General features: G+C 43.2%; 1 protein-coding gene across 1 annotated transcript; it reads right to left on the bottom strand.

Moving 5' to 3' along the window:
* Nucleotides 1–19: 19 nt before the first annotated feature.
* On the bottom strand, nt 20–19,375 carry ARHGDIB (Rho GDP dissociation inhibitor beta). Its single transcript, XM_079773913.1, has 6 exons — nt 19,163–19,375; nt 10,168–10,351; nt 9,397–9,480; nt 7,251–7,327; nt 3,663–3,726; nt 20–705 (listed from the first exon to the last, which is right to left on the bottom strand). Exons 2-6 carry the CDS (start codon nt 10,343–10,345, stop codon nt 506–508), a joined length of 603 nt encoding a protein of 200 aa, XP_079630039.1. The 5' UTR covers nt 10,346–10,351; nt 19,163–19,375; the 3' UTR covers nt 20–505.
* Between the last annotated feature and the right edge of the window lie 1,604 nt (nt 19,376–20,979).

Below are 20,979 nucleotides of genomic sequence, written 5' to 3' on the forward strand. Positions count from 1 at the left end.
AGGGAAATGAGAGTCTCAGTCAGGTCATATAATTGCTTTATTCTCACTCTCTTGTGCTGTTTAAGTGTCTCCCAGAAAAGAAGAACCCACGTGGCAGGGAATGTGGCTAGGGACGTTCACTGAGCCAGCAGCAACCACAGAACAATCCAGGGGTGGGAATGAGCACTGGAACCCAAGGCAAAAGGGTGGTTAGTGATTCCTGGCCTCTCACTCCTCAAATGGGAATAAGAGAAGAAATATTTCACGATGGTGCATTGAGGAACAGAACTTCGAAGATCTGGCCATGGTGGGGGATCAGAGTGGGCAGGATTAAAGCCTGGGCTTTAAGCGTCCAGTGTTAGGGATCACTCTAAGAGAGAGAGAGAGGGAGAAGATGCATCAACAAGAGGATGTGAGGGGTGTTGGGGAAGGGGCCCAGCTGTGATGAGGGGGGAGGACAGGCGGTGAACATGATGTAGAGGGTTCTTCCAGATGGCAGGGCAGGGACAGGGATGGGCAGATGTGCTCATTCTGTCCACTCCTTCTTAATGGACAGGTTCCACTCCCAGGTGAGGTGGTCGTGCTTGTCATCATCGGTGAAGAAGGACTTGTTGTGGTAGGTGCCTCGGGCCAGCATGCCTTTGGGAGCCTCCTCAATCGGAGTCAGGAACTCATACTCTTCTGGCCGAGGCCCGTAGCTGCCAACCATAAATGTGGCCTTATCCACTGGGAAGAAAGGAAAGTTCGTTAGGGCAAGCGTCTGAGAGAGAAAAACAAACACTGCGGACTGGAGAACTTGAAGCACTGCTTACAGGGATCAAAGCCAAGAGCAATGGTGTCCAAGCCTGGCTAAACATCAGGTTTACCTGGACACCTTTTTTGTTTTTTTTCTTTAAAAAATATTTTTTATTTGAGTGCCTTTTAATACTCCAGTTTCCTTTGACCCAAAGACTATGGTTAAGTAACCTGCTGTGGATCCCTAGAATCAGTGTTTTTGAAAAATAGCTGATTCTGAGTATCAGAAAAATTGCGGAATCAGTGCCCTAAATCAATGGAGATGGAGAATGTTTTTATGGAGATGTAGCAGATTATACCATAAAAAAAGTCCCAGGTAGTCAAAAGGTATAAAATTCCACTTATGAGGTAATTAAGTCCTGGGAATGTAATGTACAGCATGGTGACTATCCTATATAATAAAGAGCTAATATGCAAATGGTTATCATGAACTCATGCCCTCACGCCCTTACACTGGAACTGCTCAGACACTCAACACTGGGGAGAGAGGAATGGGGACCAGCCAGGCACAAATGAGCTCGCAAGAGAGGAATGGGGTCCAGCCAGGTTGCAGCCTGGGAGAGGGACAAGCTGCCCACCCCGCGGTCCCGGGCACCAGTGCCTGCACCTGTGGCCTGGGAGAGGGACCAGCCACCCGCCCCGCAGTCCCAGGGACCTGCAGCTGCGGCCTGGCAAAGCCACCCACCCACGGTCCCCTGTGGCTGTGGCCGGCCGGGCGAAGCCAGCCTGGATTTTGGGTGCCTGCGGCCGGCAAGAGGGAGGGAACCCCGGGTCCTGGGTGCCTGCAACTGGCCGGAGGAGGGAATCCTGGGTCCCAAGTGTGGGGCAAGGCAGAGGCAGTCAGGCCGGTAGGGGAGCAGTTAGGGGCGATCAGGCAGGCAGGCAGAGGTGGTTAGGGGCAATCAGGCAGGCAGGCAAGTGGTTAGAAGCCAGTGATCCCAGATTGGGAGAGGCAGTCGGACATTCTCTGAGGGGTCCCGGATTTGGAGAGGGTGCACACCGGGCTAAAGGACTCCCCCAAACCCTGAGCATGAATTTCATGCACTGAGCCTCTAGTTGTTAATAATATCATACTGTATGTTTGAAAGTTGCTAAGGGAGTAGATCTTAAGAAGATCTCATTACAAGAAAAAAATTATTACTTTGTGTGTTGATGGATGTTAACTAAACTTATTATGGTAATCATTTTATAATATATACATATATCAAGTCATTATGCTGTACAACTAAAACTAAAACAATGTTATATGTCAATTATATCTCAACCAAAAAAATTCAAACTAGTTGAGACCTGAGTTCTTTTCTAAGTCATAATATTTTGGGCCTCCATTTCTTTTTTATATAATGAACTTCAAGGATCATTTATCTACAGACTATCATTTAATAAACACATCAATTGGGGCAGATAAGATAACAGCTGGTGACAAGAATGAACAGAAATCATGGGTAGAATAATTTGAATGCAAGGGGAAAATCAATAATTTGATTTAAAAAAGTAAGAATTGGTTTTCTTATCCATTTAGGCACCCTGTCTTTTGATTAGAACATTTAATCCATTTACATTTAAGGTTATTATTGATAGGTATTTATTTATTGCCATTTTTATTCTTTATGCTTATTACAGCAGTCCCTTAAACATTTCTCGGATGGGAGCAAATAGAGGGGGGTCAATGGAGGGAAAAAGGGGACATCTGTAATACCTTCAACAATAAAGATAAAGTTTTTAAAAAGTAAGAATTGGGACAAATGGTGAAAATAGCTAACTAACATTATTAATAGGTGAATAACTGGAATGTATATGAATAAGTAGGGAATTAGAAAGTGTAAATACAGGTAGGTAGTTAGGTAGGTAGGTAGGCAGGCAGGCAAAGTTTAGTTAGCTGTTAAGTGTTGTGAATAAGTCTAAAGGAATAGCTACAGACACATCCTAGCCCTCTCCCCTCAGTGAGGCAACATAGTCTTCATGCCCAAAAGAAAATGAGAAACTGAACTATATTTTTCATGAGATTAGGTATTGGAAAGACCAATTAAAATCTTTCAGGTCAACAATCTTCTGTGGGATCTGAGTAACTGAGTGGTTCTCTATGGTATGCAGATTTATCAGACAATTCCTCTCTCTCCCTTGTTTATGGACTTGGTGGGATGGATGCATTACTGTTTCACACCTCTGTGGGAAGAGAGCCCTAAGGTAGAAAAGGACTGTCAGTGTGCTCCCATCAGGTTTTCACTCTTCATTTCCCCCAGCCCATACTCATGGAAGAGATCTGAGGACAGGTTCCCAAAGCATGTACAGTTTAGGTACAACTTGTCAAGAATGACTGCCAATTAAGTAATGCTATATTAGTTGTTTCTATTAGACAGCTTTTCTCAATTCCAGAAATAATTTTTTTCTTTGCTTGTTTAGGAAATTAAACACTGCCCTCCCCACTCCCCCCACCTCACCCCTCCGCCACTCCACCAACTCTCATTCCCATTAAACACAAAATGCCAGTGGGTAAGTCTTTCCTTCTTTTCTGTTTTGGATTTCTTTGACACTCAGGTTTTATACCTGTGAACTGCTTTATTTATTTACTTTTGAGAGTACTTTTATGTACTTTATTTTATTCAATCTTATCTTGTTACTCTTTCCATTTATGAGCAATAAAGTCGAATTCCAGAAGCTGAATGCCGAAGGTGAGTGACTGACTCAGTCTAAACTATGTCTCCTGAACGTAGGGCTTGCCATTAACATCTAGGTCAAAGGTATATGTGTGCCTTTGCCTAGGGTGAGAGTCCACAGCTTTTTATCAGATTCTTAAATGAGTTCATGCCTAAAACTTGCTAATAACCAGAACTTTAAGTATCAGTGAGAAGCAGATTTGGGGACAGTGTAAAGTGTAGGTCACTTACCTTTCACCCCAGTCCGGTAGGTGTGCTGAACATATTTCAGGCCTGACACAATATCTCTGTTCACCTGTAGGTGGGAAGGACCCAAGCAATTCAGATTAAAGGGGCTCTTTCATTTTTCCTCATTATCTAGCCTGATCCTACCTAGCTGTCTTCTCTGAGCATAAGAAGACTGAAGATTGAGTTCAGAGTAAGTGTTACTATTATCATTTAGCGTGGTGGAGTGGCAGAGGTTGGAGAGAGGAGTTCACAAGACTCAGTGTTGCCAATCTGGTTTTAATCATTGAAGACTGATTTTGGGGCTTGGGAAGGGGGGTAGTTAATTAAAACACCGTCTCAATATTCTTCATTACATTTCTCCTTCCTCTATGGTCCAAAGAATGGTCTTGAGCTCCCTCTCCCTGATTCTACTAGCCAGAAGAATGTCCTCATATTAGGAAAGGTTACAATGCTACCAATGGAAAATATTATGTAAATACATGAAAATCCCAACCTGAGAAATGATCCACCTAGCCCATGAAAACCAAACAACAAGGAGAAGAGGTGTAATGGAAAATCAAGTCTAGGGGGTGGTTGTTCCTGTAATGTAAGTATAACTCGAGGTCTTGAGCTGAAAAGATGGGCCACAGGAAAGCATCCTCCCTATAGATAAATAATGGGTAAAAGCCACTGGTGTCTGGCAAGTATTTTGGATGTCTGTCATTTTCAGACGTTGTCTGAGGTGGTGACACTTTCCCAAGCCTTTCAAAGAAAATTCACTAAGGCAGAATGAAAATATAAACAGTCCAATTACTTCATTTTTCCATTAGTCATTTTACCTCAGACTGAACTGGGTTGTCTGTTAATTTTATATGGTGATCATGTTTATACAAACAAATTAAATTGGTCATTGCGTCATTAGCTGGAAGGCTTGGTTAATTGTTCATCGATATGAAGAATTTAAGCATCGTTGAATAATTTCTCCCCAAAAATAATTATGGCTCCCTTTTTGTTTTGGACAGGATAATGAAATCAATCTCTCAGTGCTTCATTGTTTGTAATGAGGTAGCATTGCAGTGAATACTGTCAGCTTAGGTTCTAGACTGTCACTCAGTAAAATCTGTCGTATAAATCTATCAAAAGCAGGTAAAATGGAAACATGCTGAAGAAATTGTGATATAACAAAACCCAACCTTTCTGACTCCCACATGTGGCTCATAGGAATAGGGAAAATGAATGGATCTTTCTAGAAGCCTCTAAGCCAGTCCCTTAGGCCTCATGGGAAATTGATCTGGTAGAAATAAGACCTAAAAATGATGGTGGCATAGAAATAAGGACTTCAAAACAAAGAGTTTCATATTTTTCTACTGCTTCATAAAATGTCCATTTAATGTTTGATATGGATAAAAAAGTATGAATATTCCTGGTATTCCCTTCTTCTGTCTGGACGCCCTTCCCCATGTCTCTCCACACCAGGACGAAGAAGCCTTGGGGATGCGAATGGAAGTGAGAGCTGTGGAAGTCAGACATACTACATTTCCTTAGGAGCCAGAAGAAAGAAAAGCAGAAACTAAAAGAATCATCACAGGCCAAATTTTGGAAGAGTGTTGTAAAGTTTTGGGGAAGAAAGAGAAGAACACCGAGAGCAACTAAGAGACATAAAAAAAGAGGGTTTCAGGAAATGTTGCTGGTGTTATATATACATGCAAAGTTTCTTGGACCTTCTTCAAGAGACATCAGCATAGAGTTAAATTGCTTTTTATTTTTATTTATTTATTTTTTGTTAATCCTCACCTGAGGATAACTTTTCCATTGATTTTTAGGGAGAGTGGAAGGGAGAGGGACAGACAGAGAGAAACATTGATGTGAGAGAAACACATGGATTAAGTTGACTCCTGCATGAGCCCCAACCAGGGCCGGGGCAGTGGAGGAGCCTGCAACCAAGGTACCTGCCCTTGAGCAGAATCAAACCTGGGACCCTTTGGTCTGCAAGCCAATGCTCTATCTACTGAGCAAAACCAGCTAGGGCTTAAATTGCTTTTCTATTATTTTTCATTTTGAACTGGTATTCCTTCTAACTGGAGTTCCATGCTGGGATGACCACAGGGTGGTCCAACTTCATGGGGGTTACCTCTAGAGACAAGGCCACACCCCTGAGGTGGATGGGAGTTGAGAGCCCCTTTTTGTGTCCTCCCCCTCCATCACCTTAATGTGTAGCCCTGACTACTGAGGCCCCCACCACCGGTTTCCTCCTTGGTCTCCCCACAGAGCAGAAGCGCATGCTCCACACCTTTCTTTCTCATCTCATTCACATCACCATTTACCTGTCATGATTCATTTCATGTGGTAAAAACTGGCTTACTAAATTGACAGATTAAGACAGTAGTGTTAATGATTAAAAATTGAAATGCCCAGCCGGTGTTGCTCAATGGTTGAGCATCAACCTCTGAATCAGGAGGTCACAGTTCAATTCCAGTGGGGCATGCAGGAGGCAGCTGATCAATGATTCTCTCATCATTGATATTTCTATCTCCCTCTCCCTCTCCCTTCCTCTCTGAAGTCAATTAAAAAATATATATATATATTTTAAATTGGACTACTGTGTAACCTATTCTAGGCACGTTTAGATACAATGCCTTACCAAACTCTCAGGTGCATTAGTAATAAATAGTACTACAGGAAACCAGGGAGTGAACCGTAGCTCAGTGCCTATTATAGGGTAGGCATTGACACATATTTTCAGAATGAAACTATTTTGAGGCATATTTGTATGTGGTGGAGAGTGATTGTTCATGGGCCCCAGTCACACCCTGCACCCAGGGGCAGGAAGGGCCTGGTGCGCAAATAAAGAAGGAGGTGGGGCTTTCCCTGGTGGAGCCCAGGCCCTGGAGGGTATGACTGGGTGGGAATGAGGGCAACCAAGGCAAATATAAGCAATTGAGAACAAACAATGAATTTCTGACTTATTTGTTTTCAAAGTCAAGGTTATTTTTCTCCTTGATTTGGCTGCTCACTGGGACATGTACTTATTATATGTCAGTTTAGCTCCTATTCAGTTTTGTGCTTACCTGCTCCACAACTAAATTGTAATTTCCAGTTACTTATCAAGGCCCATACTCCCTGGGTTTATATAATTATTGAGCAATTAGAGCTGTTCTATTTTCTTTTCCCATTAATTAATTCACTCATCTATCTCTCAATAAATATTCACTAAATATGTACCATTTACAAAGTTTTGTGTGAATTGTTGCAAAGAAGGGATATAAAATCTCTCCCTATCTCAAGGTGCTTAGGCAGTATAGGGGAGAAATGACATACATGGTACAATACAAAGCGGTGTGTGACTTATGGATGGGAGTATTAGGAGTTCACAGAGAGAGGGATCCCATTGGCTTAAGTAATCAATGGAGGAGGTTCTGCTTGGGAAAAGGCAGGAGGAAAGGGTGTGTCTCAATGGGTGGAGCCCAGAGTTGGGGAGAAGAAAATCTATCTCCAGGGGAAAAAAAGAAAACAAAGTTTGCCAACATGATAATGCAAGAAATTTGATTTTTTTCTTTCTTTGAATATAGTAAGGATTTAAACTTTGTCAAACATGTAGGGCAAGATACTTACTTTGAAGCAAATTTTCACTCTGTATTCAACACCTTCCTTTAGCACAAAAGTTTCTTTTTTGAGGGCTTCGAGATCCCCTGTGGAAGTGGATTTAGAAACAGTTTATTCTCCTCAGAAGGAGGTACAAAAGTTGATGAAGTTCAAGCTCTAGAGCTATTTGCTGGGCCCATCAGAGCAACATGGTCTACATGGCCCTCAACTCTAAGGATATTTGAGATTAGTGGCTGTGCACACGCACACTTGAAATGCCTGAAATCTTGCAGGCAGAAATGAAAGAAATGTGTTTTAGTTTGACAACAGCCCTGAGAAGATACGAAGCATTACCAGTAATGAGTTATATACAAAAATGTCTTTTATAATTGTTCAATAATAGAAAACAAGTTTTAATCAACCACCCTAGAGGACAGACTGGACTATCTCTCTAGTCTCTCTATTGAACATGATATTGCATACACGTAACCAAACAAAAAAAAATGATTAAAGAATTAAAGAATATGCCCCTACACCCCAAATAAAGAAATATAGGAGAAGTGTAAGAATACCAGCTACTTGTATTTTTTTTGATTTGGTCATGTTTGTGGCATTTTCTAGCTTTTAAAGATGTACTTGTTTTGATTCCTTTTTATCATTCTAAATATATGCTTGCTTTTGTACTTAATTTTGCATTTGCATTTGCAATTTCATATTATTTTTCTTAAGGAGAGACACTTAAGTCGTAAAAGCTTCGGACTCCATAAAACTGGGATCTGCCCTTATCCCTGCACCCCGGTAAGAAGATAATCCTTGTCTGTAATTCTCCCGATGTGGATCTGTATCCTTGGACACTGAGGAGTGAACGTGTGTGTGTTTTGCACTGCTCTGTGCACATGCTTCATGCACAGGCTGGTACCAGCACTCTATATACAGTATATCTGCGATTCACCTCAGTAGCTTCTTGGTGACAGAAAACCAAATTTGGGTTTTCTGGTGCTGGGAAAAGGGACAAGGGACCAACTCTTCCCTGTAATAACATCAAGCAAGCCCTTCAAAAAAGAACAAGTTTCCTTAGCACTCAATCAGGCCTTATCTTACAAAATGACAGTTGTACCTGGTCACATTACACAATTGCATACAGGAAGAGGCCCGAGTTTCAGTGAGAGAGAGAGAGAGAGAGAGAGAGAGAGAGAGAGAGAGAGAGAACGCGCGTGTCTCTCCTGGAGAGACGCTAGACCGTGGGGGTAGTTGAATTTGTGTGTCTGCTCTAAGGATTTCAGTTGAAGAGGAAGTATCTACTCAGCCTCTGATTTCCTCCCTCTGACAAAAAAAAGCCCATATAAGGCAAAGAGTGGGTATGTTCTGTGAGAGGGGAACTACTTTGCTGCTAAGCCTCCCTGTTCGAGAGCCATGCATTGCTCAGTCTCAAGGGTTCACTTTTTAAATCTGGCGATACTTTTTTTCTTTTCATTAAAGACGTGCCTTTACTCATCCAACCTCCTAGCTCTGTGGCCCTTTTCTTATTTCTCTCAGATGCCCACTCTCCCCCTAATAACCGCCTTCCCAGCCTCTCCTCTGCTCAAGTCTCGGGAAAGGCCTTGATTCTGGTTTACAGTAAAGTGGAAGAAAATAACATCTTAATCTGTACATATTTTTGAGGGGTTGGGGAGTTGCTTATTTAAAAGAATCAGAGCTTTAAGTTAAAATAATATGTATTTGGCAGTGGAATTCCTAGCATTATTCAGGAGGTCTTAGATTGCTTCTCGCTTTCCTGCAAGTTATAGCTGCTATAAGATCAATACTGTCTCTGACATTTAGATTGTGCAAATATTACAACTCCAGAAGCATACAGCTTCTTAATGTTTCCATCCTTTTAGTAATTTCCCTAGACATTCTGCTATCATGTGCAGATAAAAACCCGAAGTAAACCCGATTCAAGTAAATATATCCAGCACCTATCCCTGCACTCTCTTCAATTAGAGACAGAGGCTGGCTGTCACGAAGCATGGTCGATGCTGTGTTCCCCGAGAGCAGGGATTTGTGAACTGGTCCCAGAACGTGTATCTCAGGGGGTCACCTTACAAGTTTCCTTTTTCTGGGGTAGGGGACAAAGAGAAAGTTTTTCCAGTGATTTCATTAGCTCCCTTTGAACAGCACAGATGTGTCCACTTACCAGTGAGGTCCATGGTGATTGGTCCTGGAGCACTCTCACAAACCAGGGTAAGGCGGGTGACAGTGACATTGGGGGCTTTGGGATCTGCAGGATTCAAAAGGAAATGTAAGCATAGGGAAGAGACATGTATTGTGTGTGTGTGTGTGTGTGTGTGTGTGTGTGTGTGTGTGTGCGCGCGCATTTCAAATAGGAGAGGAAGAACAGAAAAAGAAAGGTGAGAACTTGATCTGAAGTAGAAATAGAAGTGGAAATGGTAGGTTTACCATGCTTCATCACAATGGCCTTATAAATTACAGCGATGCTATTCTCCGCTTTGGGCACTTGTAGGTCCTAATTATAAACAGCAAATATTTTCTGAGTGATTGTGGGTGAGGTACTCTGCTAGTTGGGAAATGTTCATTCATCTCTTTGGGCCATGTCTTAGTCTGCTACAGCGTATGTGGAAGTGATGAATGGTTAGGTAAGGAGTATGAAGGAGAACGAGAAGACATAGAAAATGTGAGAATGGAGAGAATACAATTCTAAATGGTAAACTGAAATTCTTTCTAAATCCTCCCCATGTGTTATCTCTTCTTGTTTCAATGCTAACTTGCAACTCTTCTGCAAAGAAGACTTAATTATGCAGTCCATCACTTTATTCACATATAGATCGTGATTCATTCATTTAACCCTGGAGGCACTTGCTACGCTTTCCTTTGCCCTGCTGCTGAGTAGCTGAAATGTATGTCTTCTCTGGGACCCTCCACCTGACCCCCATCCCCATACACACACCTACTACCACAGGGCCATCCCCCAGGAGCGTTTTCTTGTACTTAGTTAGACTTTCGTCATCTTTGTCCATCTCCTGCAGCTCTTTTAGAGACTTCTGAGGTGGGGGCTTATAATTGAGCTTCCCGTCCAGGTCATCCTCCTCCTCCTCCAGTTGTGGTTCTGGTGCCTTTTCAGTCATTTTGATCTATTTCAGAGAGAGAGAGAGAATGATAATCCATTAGCCAAAAGTCAGTGGATCTGAACAACAGTTGTGAGGGTGCTGTTAGCATTATCTTTGCTCTAATGGACTTCCGTAGTTGTGATTTTCCAGGAGATTTTCCCCTAATTTCACCTCATTATATTTCATGAAATAAGAATATAATGCATTCCAGTCTTTTTCCTGCCAAGTCTGAATTTGTTGGTATTATAATGAGTACCTCCTATTCACTGAATTAAACAGACAAAAGAAAAGTTTGTTTGTGAATTATATGTTCCAAGTGAAGCAAAATAGCACAAGAAGGTCTGAATAATGAGCCAATAGCCTCAGTTTGAAGAGTTATAGAAATTATCACAGTCCTCCAAATCCAGCCAGCCTTGCTAGTGTCGAAGCTCTCAGCATGTACAATCCTGGATATGATGGTTTCAAGAGACAGGTAGAGAGCTTGCCAAAGGAAGTTGGCTTCTTTCCATTAACCGACTCTTCCCCTAAACTCCTGTAATACCTCAAAGGTAACTCATGAGAAATCGTAGGCCTCCCATGATACCTGCCTGAGGTGTCTGAGTGGTTCCCACTCAACACAGCTAATAATTTCTTGAGCAGGTATTAGGCTCTATGTTTCTCTTGAATCTTCAATAACACTTGACTACTTCAAGCATTTTATAAACATTCATCAGTTGATTTACTAGGTTCTATATCTAAAGATCTTCTGATCATCTTCTGAAATGACACAAAATAGCAAAGGACTAAATTTTTCTAGACAAAACTGCAGGTATGACTTTTGTATCCCTCCACTGATCTCCCTTTTCTGGACCCACTTCCCTTTTAGTACCTCCCACCCCGCCCCAGATTACAAGTGACCTTATGCTCCAAGACCTCTCCTGAGCATACCCTGGAGTCTGTCTTCTTCCATCATCATCCACATTTACTCATGTTGTGTTAAAAACAGGAGGAAAGATCTAATAAAAGTATTCATGCTTAAGTGTTAATGACTGGAGAATAGGCTTAAAATTTATTCCTCTTAAGGCATGTTTAGTCAGAGCTTTTCAGAGCTGAAATGAACTTCAGAGATGACATATTCCAACCCCTCATTTAATCATTGAGAAAATTCAATCCAAGAGGGTAAGAGAATTGCCCAAGTTCACATAGGTGGATGAGATGCAGTGTCCTCATAAAGAGGGAAAAAGTCTACTGGAAGAATTTCAGGTTCCAGCTGGAGTTATTTGGGCAAACAAGGGAGATTTTGGGAAAGAAGATCATTTTCTGATTTCTATCAGTTCTACCCTGAGGGTAACTCCTTCTCTGCCTGTGGGTAAAGGTGTCATTGCTCCAAAATGGCACAATGTAAGACAATACCTGTCACCTCTCACCCTGAGTGACTCTGCAAACTCCTGTAAGGTGCCCTGACAGTAAAGTTACCTCTGGCCAAAATCAGTTGTGCTTTTTGGTTTCAATGTCACTGTCCTTGGCAACAGAAAAAAAAAAAAAGCGCCCCCCCCCCCAATAAATAAATAAATAAATAAATAAATAAAAGTAACTTTAAAAGAAAAAAAGAAAGAAAATGGTATCTCTTGACTCACTGATTCTCTTCCAGTAAAATAACAAGCCAAACGCGACGAGCCTTGATCAACTCTGCAAACAGTATTGCAATGCCCAGGTCCACTTCCTGTACAGGAAGGAAACCCGTAGGCCTGTTCCTATGGCAACTTTTGCTTCAGCTGAAGAGCTAGCACCACTCAAAGCTGAGCTTCTAGAGAACAGCACGATAAACACAGTGACCAACTCAGCTCAAATTCCAAACAACACTTAGGGAAAATGAAAGGACTGATTGGAAAAACAATGAAGGATGCAGTGGATAGAGGTTGTAGGTTGTGGATAGTTTAAGGACAATCATTAAGGGGCAGATGAAGAGCAACCCAGAAGATACCAATCAGATGAGACATATTCTCTTCTTCTGACCCAGAAGCCTGGCCAGATCCTCAGGGTGGAGGTCACATAACAAACCTGTGGATGAAGCATCAGGAAGGCTATCTGCACAAGAGGGCATCTCAGCCCCCATGGACAGGCCTTTCTGGAATTTGTTGTTTGCTTCTAACAAGTCATTTGCTTGAAGCCTTAACTATTAGACTTCCCACCCAGCCTCTAACTAGCTCAAGGCTATCTCAGTAACCTGCAGGGAATTGTAATTCTATACCCTAGAATATCAATTTTGAAATAAGAATAAGAGAGAGAGTGAGAGGAGCAGAGAGATGGAGACAGAGAAAAATCTGGTCTGGGACAGGAACTGCTAACCTCAGTTCAGTATGATGATCATTGGCAAGCCAATCTATCTGTCATCTAGATCTTGAACTTCTCATTAGTAAATATGAGACTTATATCAGTTCTCTAAAAATGAGACACCAATTTATTTAAAGACATAGAAGAGCAGAGGATAATGTGGGGTTACTGTATGAATTCGTTGTAGTCAAAAGGAGGACATTCAGGACCACACAAAAATAATTCGGTTTAATTACATAGCATAGGAAAAAGAGATAATCCAAAACCAGCTCTCTCTGGTAAGCTGATTAGAAAAAGATGAAAATGTCTTACTATAGCAAATAACAAACTGGAGAAGTAGTTTTCAGGGAAAGCTCCTTTGAAACAAAATTAAAGGCAGAAAAATTTGGTGAGCACCTACTGTTCAAAAGACACCGTTTTAGCACATACCAATGCTGAAGTTACTCTTCAAAGTGAAAGAGACCTAGCCAGTTTTGCTAAATGGTTAGAGCCTTGGCCTGTGGACTAAATGGTCCCAGATTAGATTCCGGTCAAGGGCACACTTGACCCCCAGTGGAAGGCATGCAGGAGGCAGCCAATCAATGATTATCTTTCATTATTAATGTTTCAATCTCTCTCTCCCTCTCCCTTCTGCTCTGAAATCAATAAAAACATGTTTAAAACAAACAAAGAAACAAACAAGAAAACAAAGTGGAAAATGGATTGGAGAATGAACAATCTAAACATACTAACAAAGGCCCAGCTGGTTTGATTGATTTTTGGAGATTACAGATCTCTTTAAACATATAATAAAAGTCATGGTCCTCATAAAAGGAAGGAATAAACCAATGAAATTGTGCATGCAATTCAGGGTTCATGGACCCTTGAGGTACTTCCTAGACTTCACTGGAGTCCAAGATTAGGAACATGACCTATGAAACAAAGAGTTGAGAAAGTTTCCTTCTCTCTCAGACCTGGTAGATCAAAGACACAACTTGGCCTCAAGCTAAGGATCAAATTCATGAACACAAAACGTTGGCTGTATAGAAGCAGGAAGAGATATCAGGAAGCCCCTTCATCTGAGGGAACATGACTGCAAAGCCTGGACTGAGAGCAAAGGTGCCCAGGGAGCAGGTCTTCAGGAAACGAGTCCTGTGGTCCATCTACTTGATTTTGGATTCTTATCTCTTCACTGAATTAAGCTTATCACGCATGGGTTTTGGTTCTGGCGTTGCTGCTAACTAGCTGTGACCTCACCGAGCAAATGTTCCAACCACTATGGATCTCTCTTTCCTCATCTTGGGAGGTGAGGGGTGCGTGCAGACCATCTCTCGGCGCTTTCCTTTTCTAAGGCCTCTATCTGCATGTTTCTCCTGACTTGGAGTCAGTGTCAGTGAGGTTGGCGTTCAGTTACCTTATTTCTGTTGCTAAGTATGTAAGAGACTACATCTCTGTGTTGTATTTCAAATTTATGTGAATTCCCCAAAGGTGCTACATTTTAAATTTCACAGTTTATCTCTGGGGAACGTTGGATTCTCCCAAACCCCAGCCATAAATGGTTTATATAGTTTGCTGACGATTTCCCAAACTATGTATTTGTGTATATTTAGCCACAAATGTCAGTTTTCTTTCGGGTGCTTATTAAAGTTAAATCAAAGTTTGATGGAAATTCTATAGACCATTGTCTAATCTCATCATCTAAAGAATAATTGAATTTATTGTTGATGATCATTATACTATCTATCTCTCAGTGCTAAATGCTTTCATGAGGATTACCTCACACAGTCCTCACTACAGAGCAGGAAACTCTTCTACAGAGTCAGGTACATAACTTGCCCAAGAAGACATATTGTGTAAGGGGCAGAGTGTGGGTTGTCTGACCTTTAGCTACTTCGCTCTGCTGTTTCCGTTGTCTTTATTAAGGAGTAACACTCAAATTATAAAGCACGTCAGTCATTTTGGGAATCCATCCGGGGTGCACAGGCAGAGGTAAATGCTTCTTTGCACCACTCTGCAGGGATGGCTTTAGCAAAGCAAGGACGTGTCACATACGGAAGGTTTTAGTGCAACTCTGCCCCGTGTCACCTCGCGCAAGCCTCTGAACCCCTCTGAGCTCCAGGTTCACCCTCTGCAAAATGAAGTCTTTGCACTAGAAGGTCTCAGAGGTCCCTTCTTAGTCCAATGATTCTAATGCTCCCTAATGTAAAGAAGTCTATGCAATGAGAAAGCAAAAGAGGAAGTGGAGGTGGAGTCGGGGAGCACCCAGCCCAGCAGCAGAACATCTGGCTGGGCTTTGCACACCTTCCAGCTTGCCCACTGTTTCACAAAGAACAGGGTTTTGTTTGCTTGTTTCATTGACGTTGTCTTTGACTTTGGTTCTTTACACAGAAAAGTGATAGGGAGAATTAACAATTATATATATTTAACGAGGTTAAGGTGGACTGTTTCACATTATGGCTTTTTAAATGTGCTTACTGTTTGAGTTATCTCTATTTTCTACATTCCGTATAACTAATCCGATACACTGATGAGTTTTCACTGTGGAAACGTCACACTCCCAGGCCTGCTATTCAGTGAAACAATGACAAGGATTAGATGTGCTGAGGTGGAGACTTAATCATTTCTTCCGGCTCAATTAAAACACCTAATTAAATTAAGATGGTTACTCATGCCTTGAGTATGACATAGCACAAATCAATGTTTTCATTTGCAGATTCAGTGGAATTTCCAAGGTACTGAAAGTGAAATACACTTACGAATTGGCAACAATCTCAGGATAGAGCACACTGTCTGGTTCATTAATGCAGCTCCAAATAATATGAGGGCAAGGAAAGGTGAAACTCTCTGAGTTTAGAGGAAACAAATCACCTGGTAAATTCAGAGAAAGGTAAGTTTCATGTCTCCGGGAGCATGGACTTTGAGTCTGATGGGTCAGAGATTCAAACTGTGGTTTGCTCTTGAATTATTATAGAATTTAAGCGAGTTATTAACCTCACTGAGCCCAAGTTTTACCGCCAGTAAGTGGGAGTACTCGTCTTTCTTTATGGGGTTGAAGAGAAGGAGAAAACATATGAAAAGTTCTAGGACAATGCTGACCAATAGTGGATGTTCAATAACTATCCATTCCCTTCCTCTCCTCCCTTCCCTGCAATGCTGTCTGCTTTGCTGCTCAGCTCCGATGAAGAGGTAACTGACTGCCCAGGCACCAAATGCTTTCCCTTCCATCTGCAGTGTTGCCCATGTCCACTCCTTCCTCCTTAAAAATAGATTTTGTTTCTTTGAGGAGTACAGAAGAGACAAGAAGTCCTGGGAATTACAAAGATTGTTTATTAACGGAATCAACCTTAACATGGGACTGTCACTATTTTATTTCTTTAAAAAAAACTTCCACATGAACAATTTAATTTTAGATTCTATTTTTTCCTCCCTATCATAATTGAAGCCAGAGGTCACTCTGCAAGGATGAGAAAGGCACAGCTAAGGGAGAGAATTCCCTCTGACTCTGGAGCAAAACACTGTGGGGACTTGACTCGTGTCCCAAAGTTGCCAGATCATGCATCTAGAAGCACAGACCACAGATATTAGATAAAAGAGGTAGAGACGAGGGGTGGGGGGGGGGGAGCGTAGAAATGTGGAAGTACCAGACAGAGGGGATTTCCATCGGAGAAGTACCTATGGAAGTAAGCATCAGCATTCTCCAACCCCCCTGCACGCCCCCCCCCCACACACACACCTCCCATCCCCATCATCTCCACTCCCCGATGACTGATTCAGCCCTAGCTTCCTCATATCTGGGGCTGCAGCTCTGGAGCAGGGCGTGGAGGGTCGGGCCACCTCTGAAGGACTGCCCACATTTCGGAGCTAGTCAGGGATTTGGGTCTGCTTTGCTGCCTGCTTGGTGATTGGGTTTATTCAGGGCATCCAAGTCTACCCTTGGTACCTCAGAGCTGTCTGCGCTTTGGAGTCCTCCCTGGAGTCTCCGTATTCCCTAGGGCCACGGAGGAATTGGTGCTTTCTGGGATCCTCAGGGCTGCTCACTACCACCTCAGCTCCAGGAAGAACATCTGAAACTGTAAAGCTGTGTGAAAAGAACCAACCCAGTGCCTGAGAGGACAAGGCCTGGTTAGATACAACGAACCTACAATAAATCTCGAGGAGGGTCCAAATTACTGGAAGCAGAATTCTTGAACATTTCCTTTGGTGGGAGAAATAGTACATTATTTCTTGCCCATGCATTCATAGTAATATATACTCTGCTGACCCAGATTCATATGCAAAAGGAGGGAGAATTGAATTCTCCTTAAACTTTTCTCAGTGTCTACCTTGTGAAGTCACTGTGCTAGGCATTTTCACAAATATTTATTTTAAGTAATCTTTAAAGAAAACTGCATTGGAAGCCACTATTAGGCAAAAGACTATACTGTAGTAACTCAACACGTTTACCATTTTAAACAAAGCATGAAAAATTAGACAGAAGTAAAGCCTTTTTTTTTTTTTTTTTAAATAACCACTTGTGCTTAGAATATGTCCCTTTAAGAAAACGCACGTGAATTTTTACTAGCTCTGGCTGTGGAAACCAGAGAGTGGAGCACAGCGCAGAGCAATCGAGTGCTTATTGAATGAATCGATGTTGAAGTTTTAGTAGCAACAGGAGACCCATCTCTGGGTTTGCCAGTGTGGACTCTAATCTAGAATCCTGGGGGGTGATACCACCGACCCAGGAACAGGATGCTCAGAATGTGGGGTTAAAGAAAATTGCTCTCACGGGACATTTCCTAAAATGTCCTTCTGAGGCATTGTAGCTGTGCCTCCACCCCCACCCCCTACACATACCAGTGTGTGACTTTAGTCGAATCACTTAACACTTCCGAGGCTTGCTGTCCTCCCTGTGTCCAGGATTCAAATGTAAAATTTCTAACACCAGGCCTGTTTGTTGCTCCCCAGGGCCGCTCTCTTCCTGCGAGCTGAAGTTGGGGCACTTACTGTGCTCCCACAAACTGGCCCAGGCCCTCAATTTTCCTGCCACATTGACCTTGCCCGTCCGAGCTCCCACTGAAAGCAGAACCTTGATGCTGCTCGGAGCATGCTTCCCTAAGAGCAAACTCCTGCTCTCCCAAACAAGGAAGAGACAAATTCCAGTGCCTGGAAGGTGCCAGCCGGGTTTGGTTTGGCTGTGACACGGTCGTTCCCCAGGCATTGGTCTGTGTAGCACAGATGGGGACTGAACCGTCCTCTGAGAATTTCACACATCTCACCAAAGGGTGAGATGGTCTCCTTCCTGTGCTTGTGTCATATCTGGATCGGGAGGGATATTTTCTTGTAAATTGAACAAAGCAAAGCAATGGCCAACAAGAATGATACCTGCCTGTGACCGACCCCTCGATGTCCCTTGCGTGGTCACTCCTGCAGCGAGAACCCACAGGCTAACCCTGATTTCAGGGGCGCTTGGGCTCTGTGGGAAGGGGTGACTTTAGGAACTTCCTGTGAGAACAGCCCGCCTTCCCCCACCTTGAACAGGAGACCAGCTCAGGGTTTATCCATCCCATCCCACAAGTTACCCTGCAGCTAGAGTTTAATTACAGGCTCTGTTTAGAAAACATGCCGATGGGGACATCCTTGAAAAAGGAAGCAAGTATTTCAGGTCATGCCTCAAGCACTTCTAATGGTGGCCAAGCTCAGACCAGTTCATTTTGAAAGCCCATGGGCCAGGTGTCCTAGCTGGGTCCACTTGGATTTTTCTAGAATCTAGCTTTTAATATTCAATGTTTCTCTCAGATGTAAAGATCTTTTTATTATTATTATTTTTTTATCTTTTTGCAACAATAGCAATTACCTTTCTTCCCATCTCACCACAGGAATTTAACAAGAGGTGCTTGTGAGTGGTAGAAATTCTATGCCTGTAGGACTGAGGAGTAAATAACAGTGCATTCTATCCACCGTGCTTCCTCCTCATAGTTAGATCCCCTTGTAGACTCTCAGGGAGGCTTTCTCTATGTATTTCTCTTGTATCCCCAGAACATTCTTTAGTGGAAGGCAGTTTAATGTTTGACAGCTCTGAACCACTTTTTTCCCCCTTTTCAACCAGTCTCTTTAAGTCTACTTAAAAACAGGAAACCACACATCTCCACCCGGGCACCACCCCGCCATCCTCCAGCACCATCCGTTTCAGTTTGGCTCTATAGTCTTTTTGCCTCTGAGCCTGGCCAGCTGCCTGCTCCCACCTGGTGGAACCCCCTCCGGACACTCCCCAGGGGTTGTACACGCACCCCTTGTCCAGGACATTCAGGATTTGGTCTCCTGGGCTGCACGTACTCTCTCCTCCCTCCTCCCTCACCGCACCGTCCCTCCTGAGTCATTGCTACCATTCCTGGCTCTGACTTCCCCTTCTTTGCAGAACTGTTTCAGCAGCTTCTGAGTACATTCTTATCATAAAGTTTGTTTTAAAGAGAAACTGCCCCTCTAAAAAGATACACTGGAAAGGGCTGTAGCCTGTTCTTGGTGCCCACCTGGAGCCTCCCCCTGCCCCCCAGGATTTCAACTTACATTCAATGTGGTTCACGTCTCTGTCCGGGGTGCCTCTGTCTCTCAACTCTGACTTCAGAGTACTGGCAGTTAGAACAGGAAGGAAGTTACTGAGAGAGGAAAAAAAAAATATTTTAAACCTACTAGAAGAGGAAACCCTGGGCTGTCTCAAATCCTGTTCTGCACGGCATATCTCTTGATCAGCGAACTCTGAGCAGCATTCTTGTCCCTTAATGGCACATGTGGGAGCATGACCGCCCATGTGAACATGGATATGCATGAATGTTCATGCAAGGGTGTGGAGGCTGCAGCCGGGAGTGCTATGAATAATTGAGCGATGCGGCTACAAATCAAGTCGTTTCAGTGCAGGCGCTTGCTGAGGCTCCTGGTCTAAAACCAGCAGCAATAATTCCCACAGGCTTCACTCTGTATCACTAACGTCTGTTCCTGCGGGGTCTCTGCCAGCTCCTTTATCAGCCAGATTTGTTGAGAGTCTGCTGGCAGCGAATGTAGGGTGCTAAGAAATTAGGAACGTTAACTGCATATATTTGGCCCTACATTTAAAAATGTGTCCTCAAACAGATTTTCAGAGGTTTGTTGGACATAGTTTCAAGATGTAGCTCTGTATTGCAGCGCAACCAAATGTCATTTGTTGTCGTTTTCACTAATTTTTCCTTCAAATAAAAAAAATGCTAAAATACTGCTTTTGATTAAGCCTAGGAATGCAGATGACAACGTAAAGTAAAACTTCTTTAATTCATACTTTTCTAACCCAGAATTTGTGAGAATTTCACAAGTACTAAAATCGACTTTGTACCATATTTGAGGAAATGGTTTGTGAAGTGATTTAAATGGGGAGAAGTTGCAGGGGCCATCTTTAAACCATGGAAGGGAGCAAGCAGGTTTTAAACACCCAAACCACATTGACTCCACACATTTTCATAGCAGCCACCATTGATAAAGTCTTATTCATGCTAATATCTCAGTATTTAGTATTTGCATTGTTTCAATATGTTTAAAGCTGACTAGTCAAGCAGGAGTGTTTGGAGAGACTGACATTTGTTTTGTTGTCATTTAAAAACATTGCATTTTGTTCACTTCGCTTTGTAAATTGATGCCCCCTGATATACCTTATCTTTAGTCAATGGAACAGAAACAATCAAGGAGAAGGTGGTCATTGGGTGGGAGAAGGGTGATTAATCTATCCTATATAGTAAAGAGGTAATAAGCAAATTGACCATCACTCCAACACACAAGATGGCCACCACAAGATGGCCAGCAGGGGAGGGCAGTTGTGGGCAATCAGGCTAACAGCAGAGGGCAGTTGGGAGGGACCAGGCCTGCAAGGGAGGGCAGTTGGGGGAGATCAGGCCTGCAGGGGAGGGCAGTTAGGGGTGACTGGGCCAGCAGAGGAGGGCAGTTAGGGGTGACCAGGCTGGCAGGGGAGGGCATTAGGGGTGACCAGGCCGGCAGGGGAGAGTAGTTAGGGGCATTCGGGCCAGAAGGGGAGGGCAGTTAGGGGCGACCAGGCTGGCAAGGGAGGAAAGTTAGGGGTGACTGGCCCAGCAGGAGAGAGCAGTTAGGGGTGACCAGGCCAGCAGGGGAGCAGTTAGGTGTCAATCAGGCTGGCAGGGGAGTGATTAGGGGGTGATCAGGCTGGCAGGCAGAAGTGGTTAGGGGCTATCAGGCAGACAGGCAGGTGAGTAATTGGGAGCCAGCAGTCCTGGATTGTGAGAGGGATGTCCGACTGCCCGTTTAGGCCTGGCGGGCAGTCAGACATTGCTCGAGGGGTCCCAGATTGGAGAGGGTGCAGGCTGTGCTGAGGGACACCCCCCCCC

This window comes from Cnephaeus nilssonii (assembly GCF_951640355.1).
Source record: "Cnephaeus nilssonii genome assembly, chromosome: 6".
Classification (NCBI taxonomy): Eukaryota; Metazoa; Chordata; class Mammalia; order Chiroptera; family Vespertilionidae; genus Cnephaeus; species Cnephaeus nilssonii.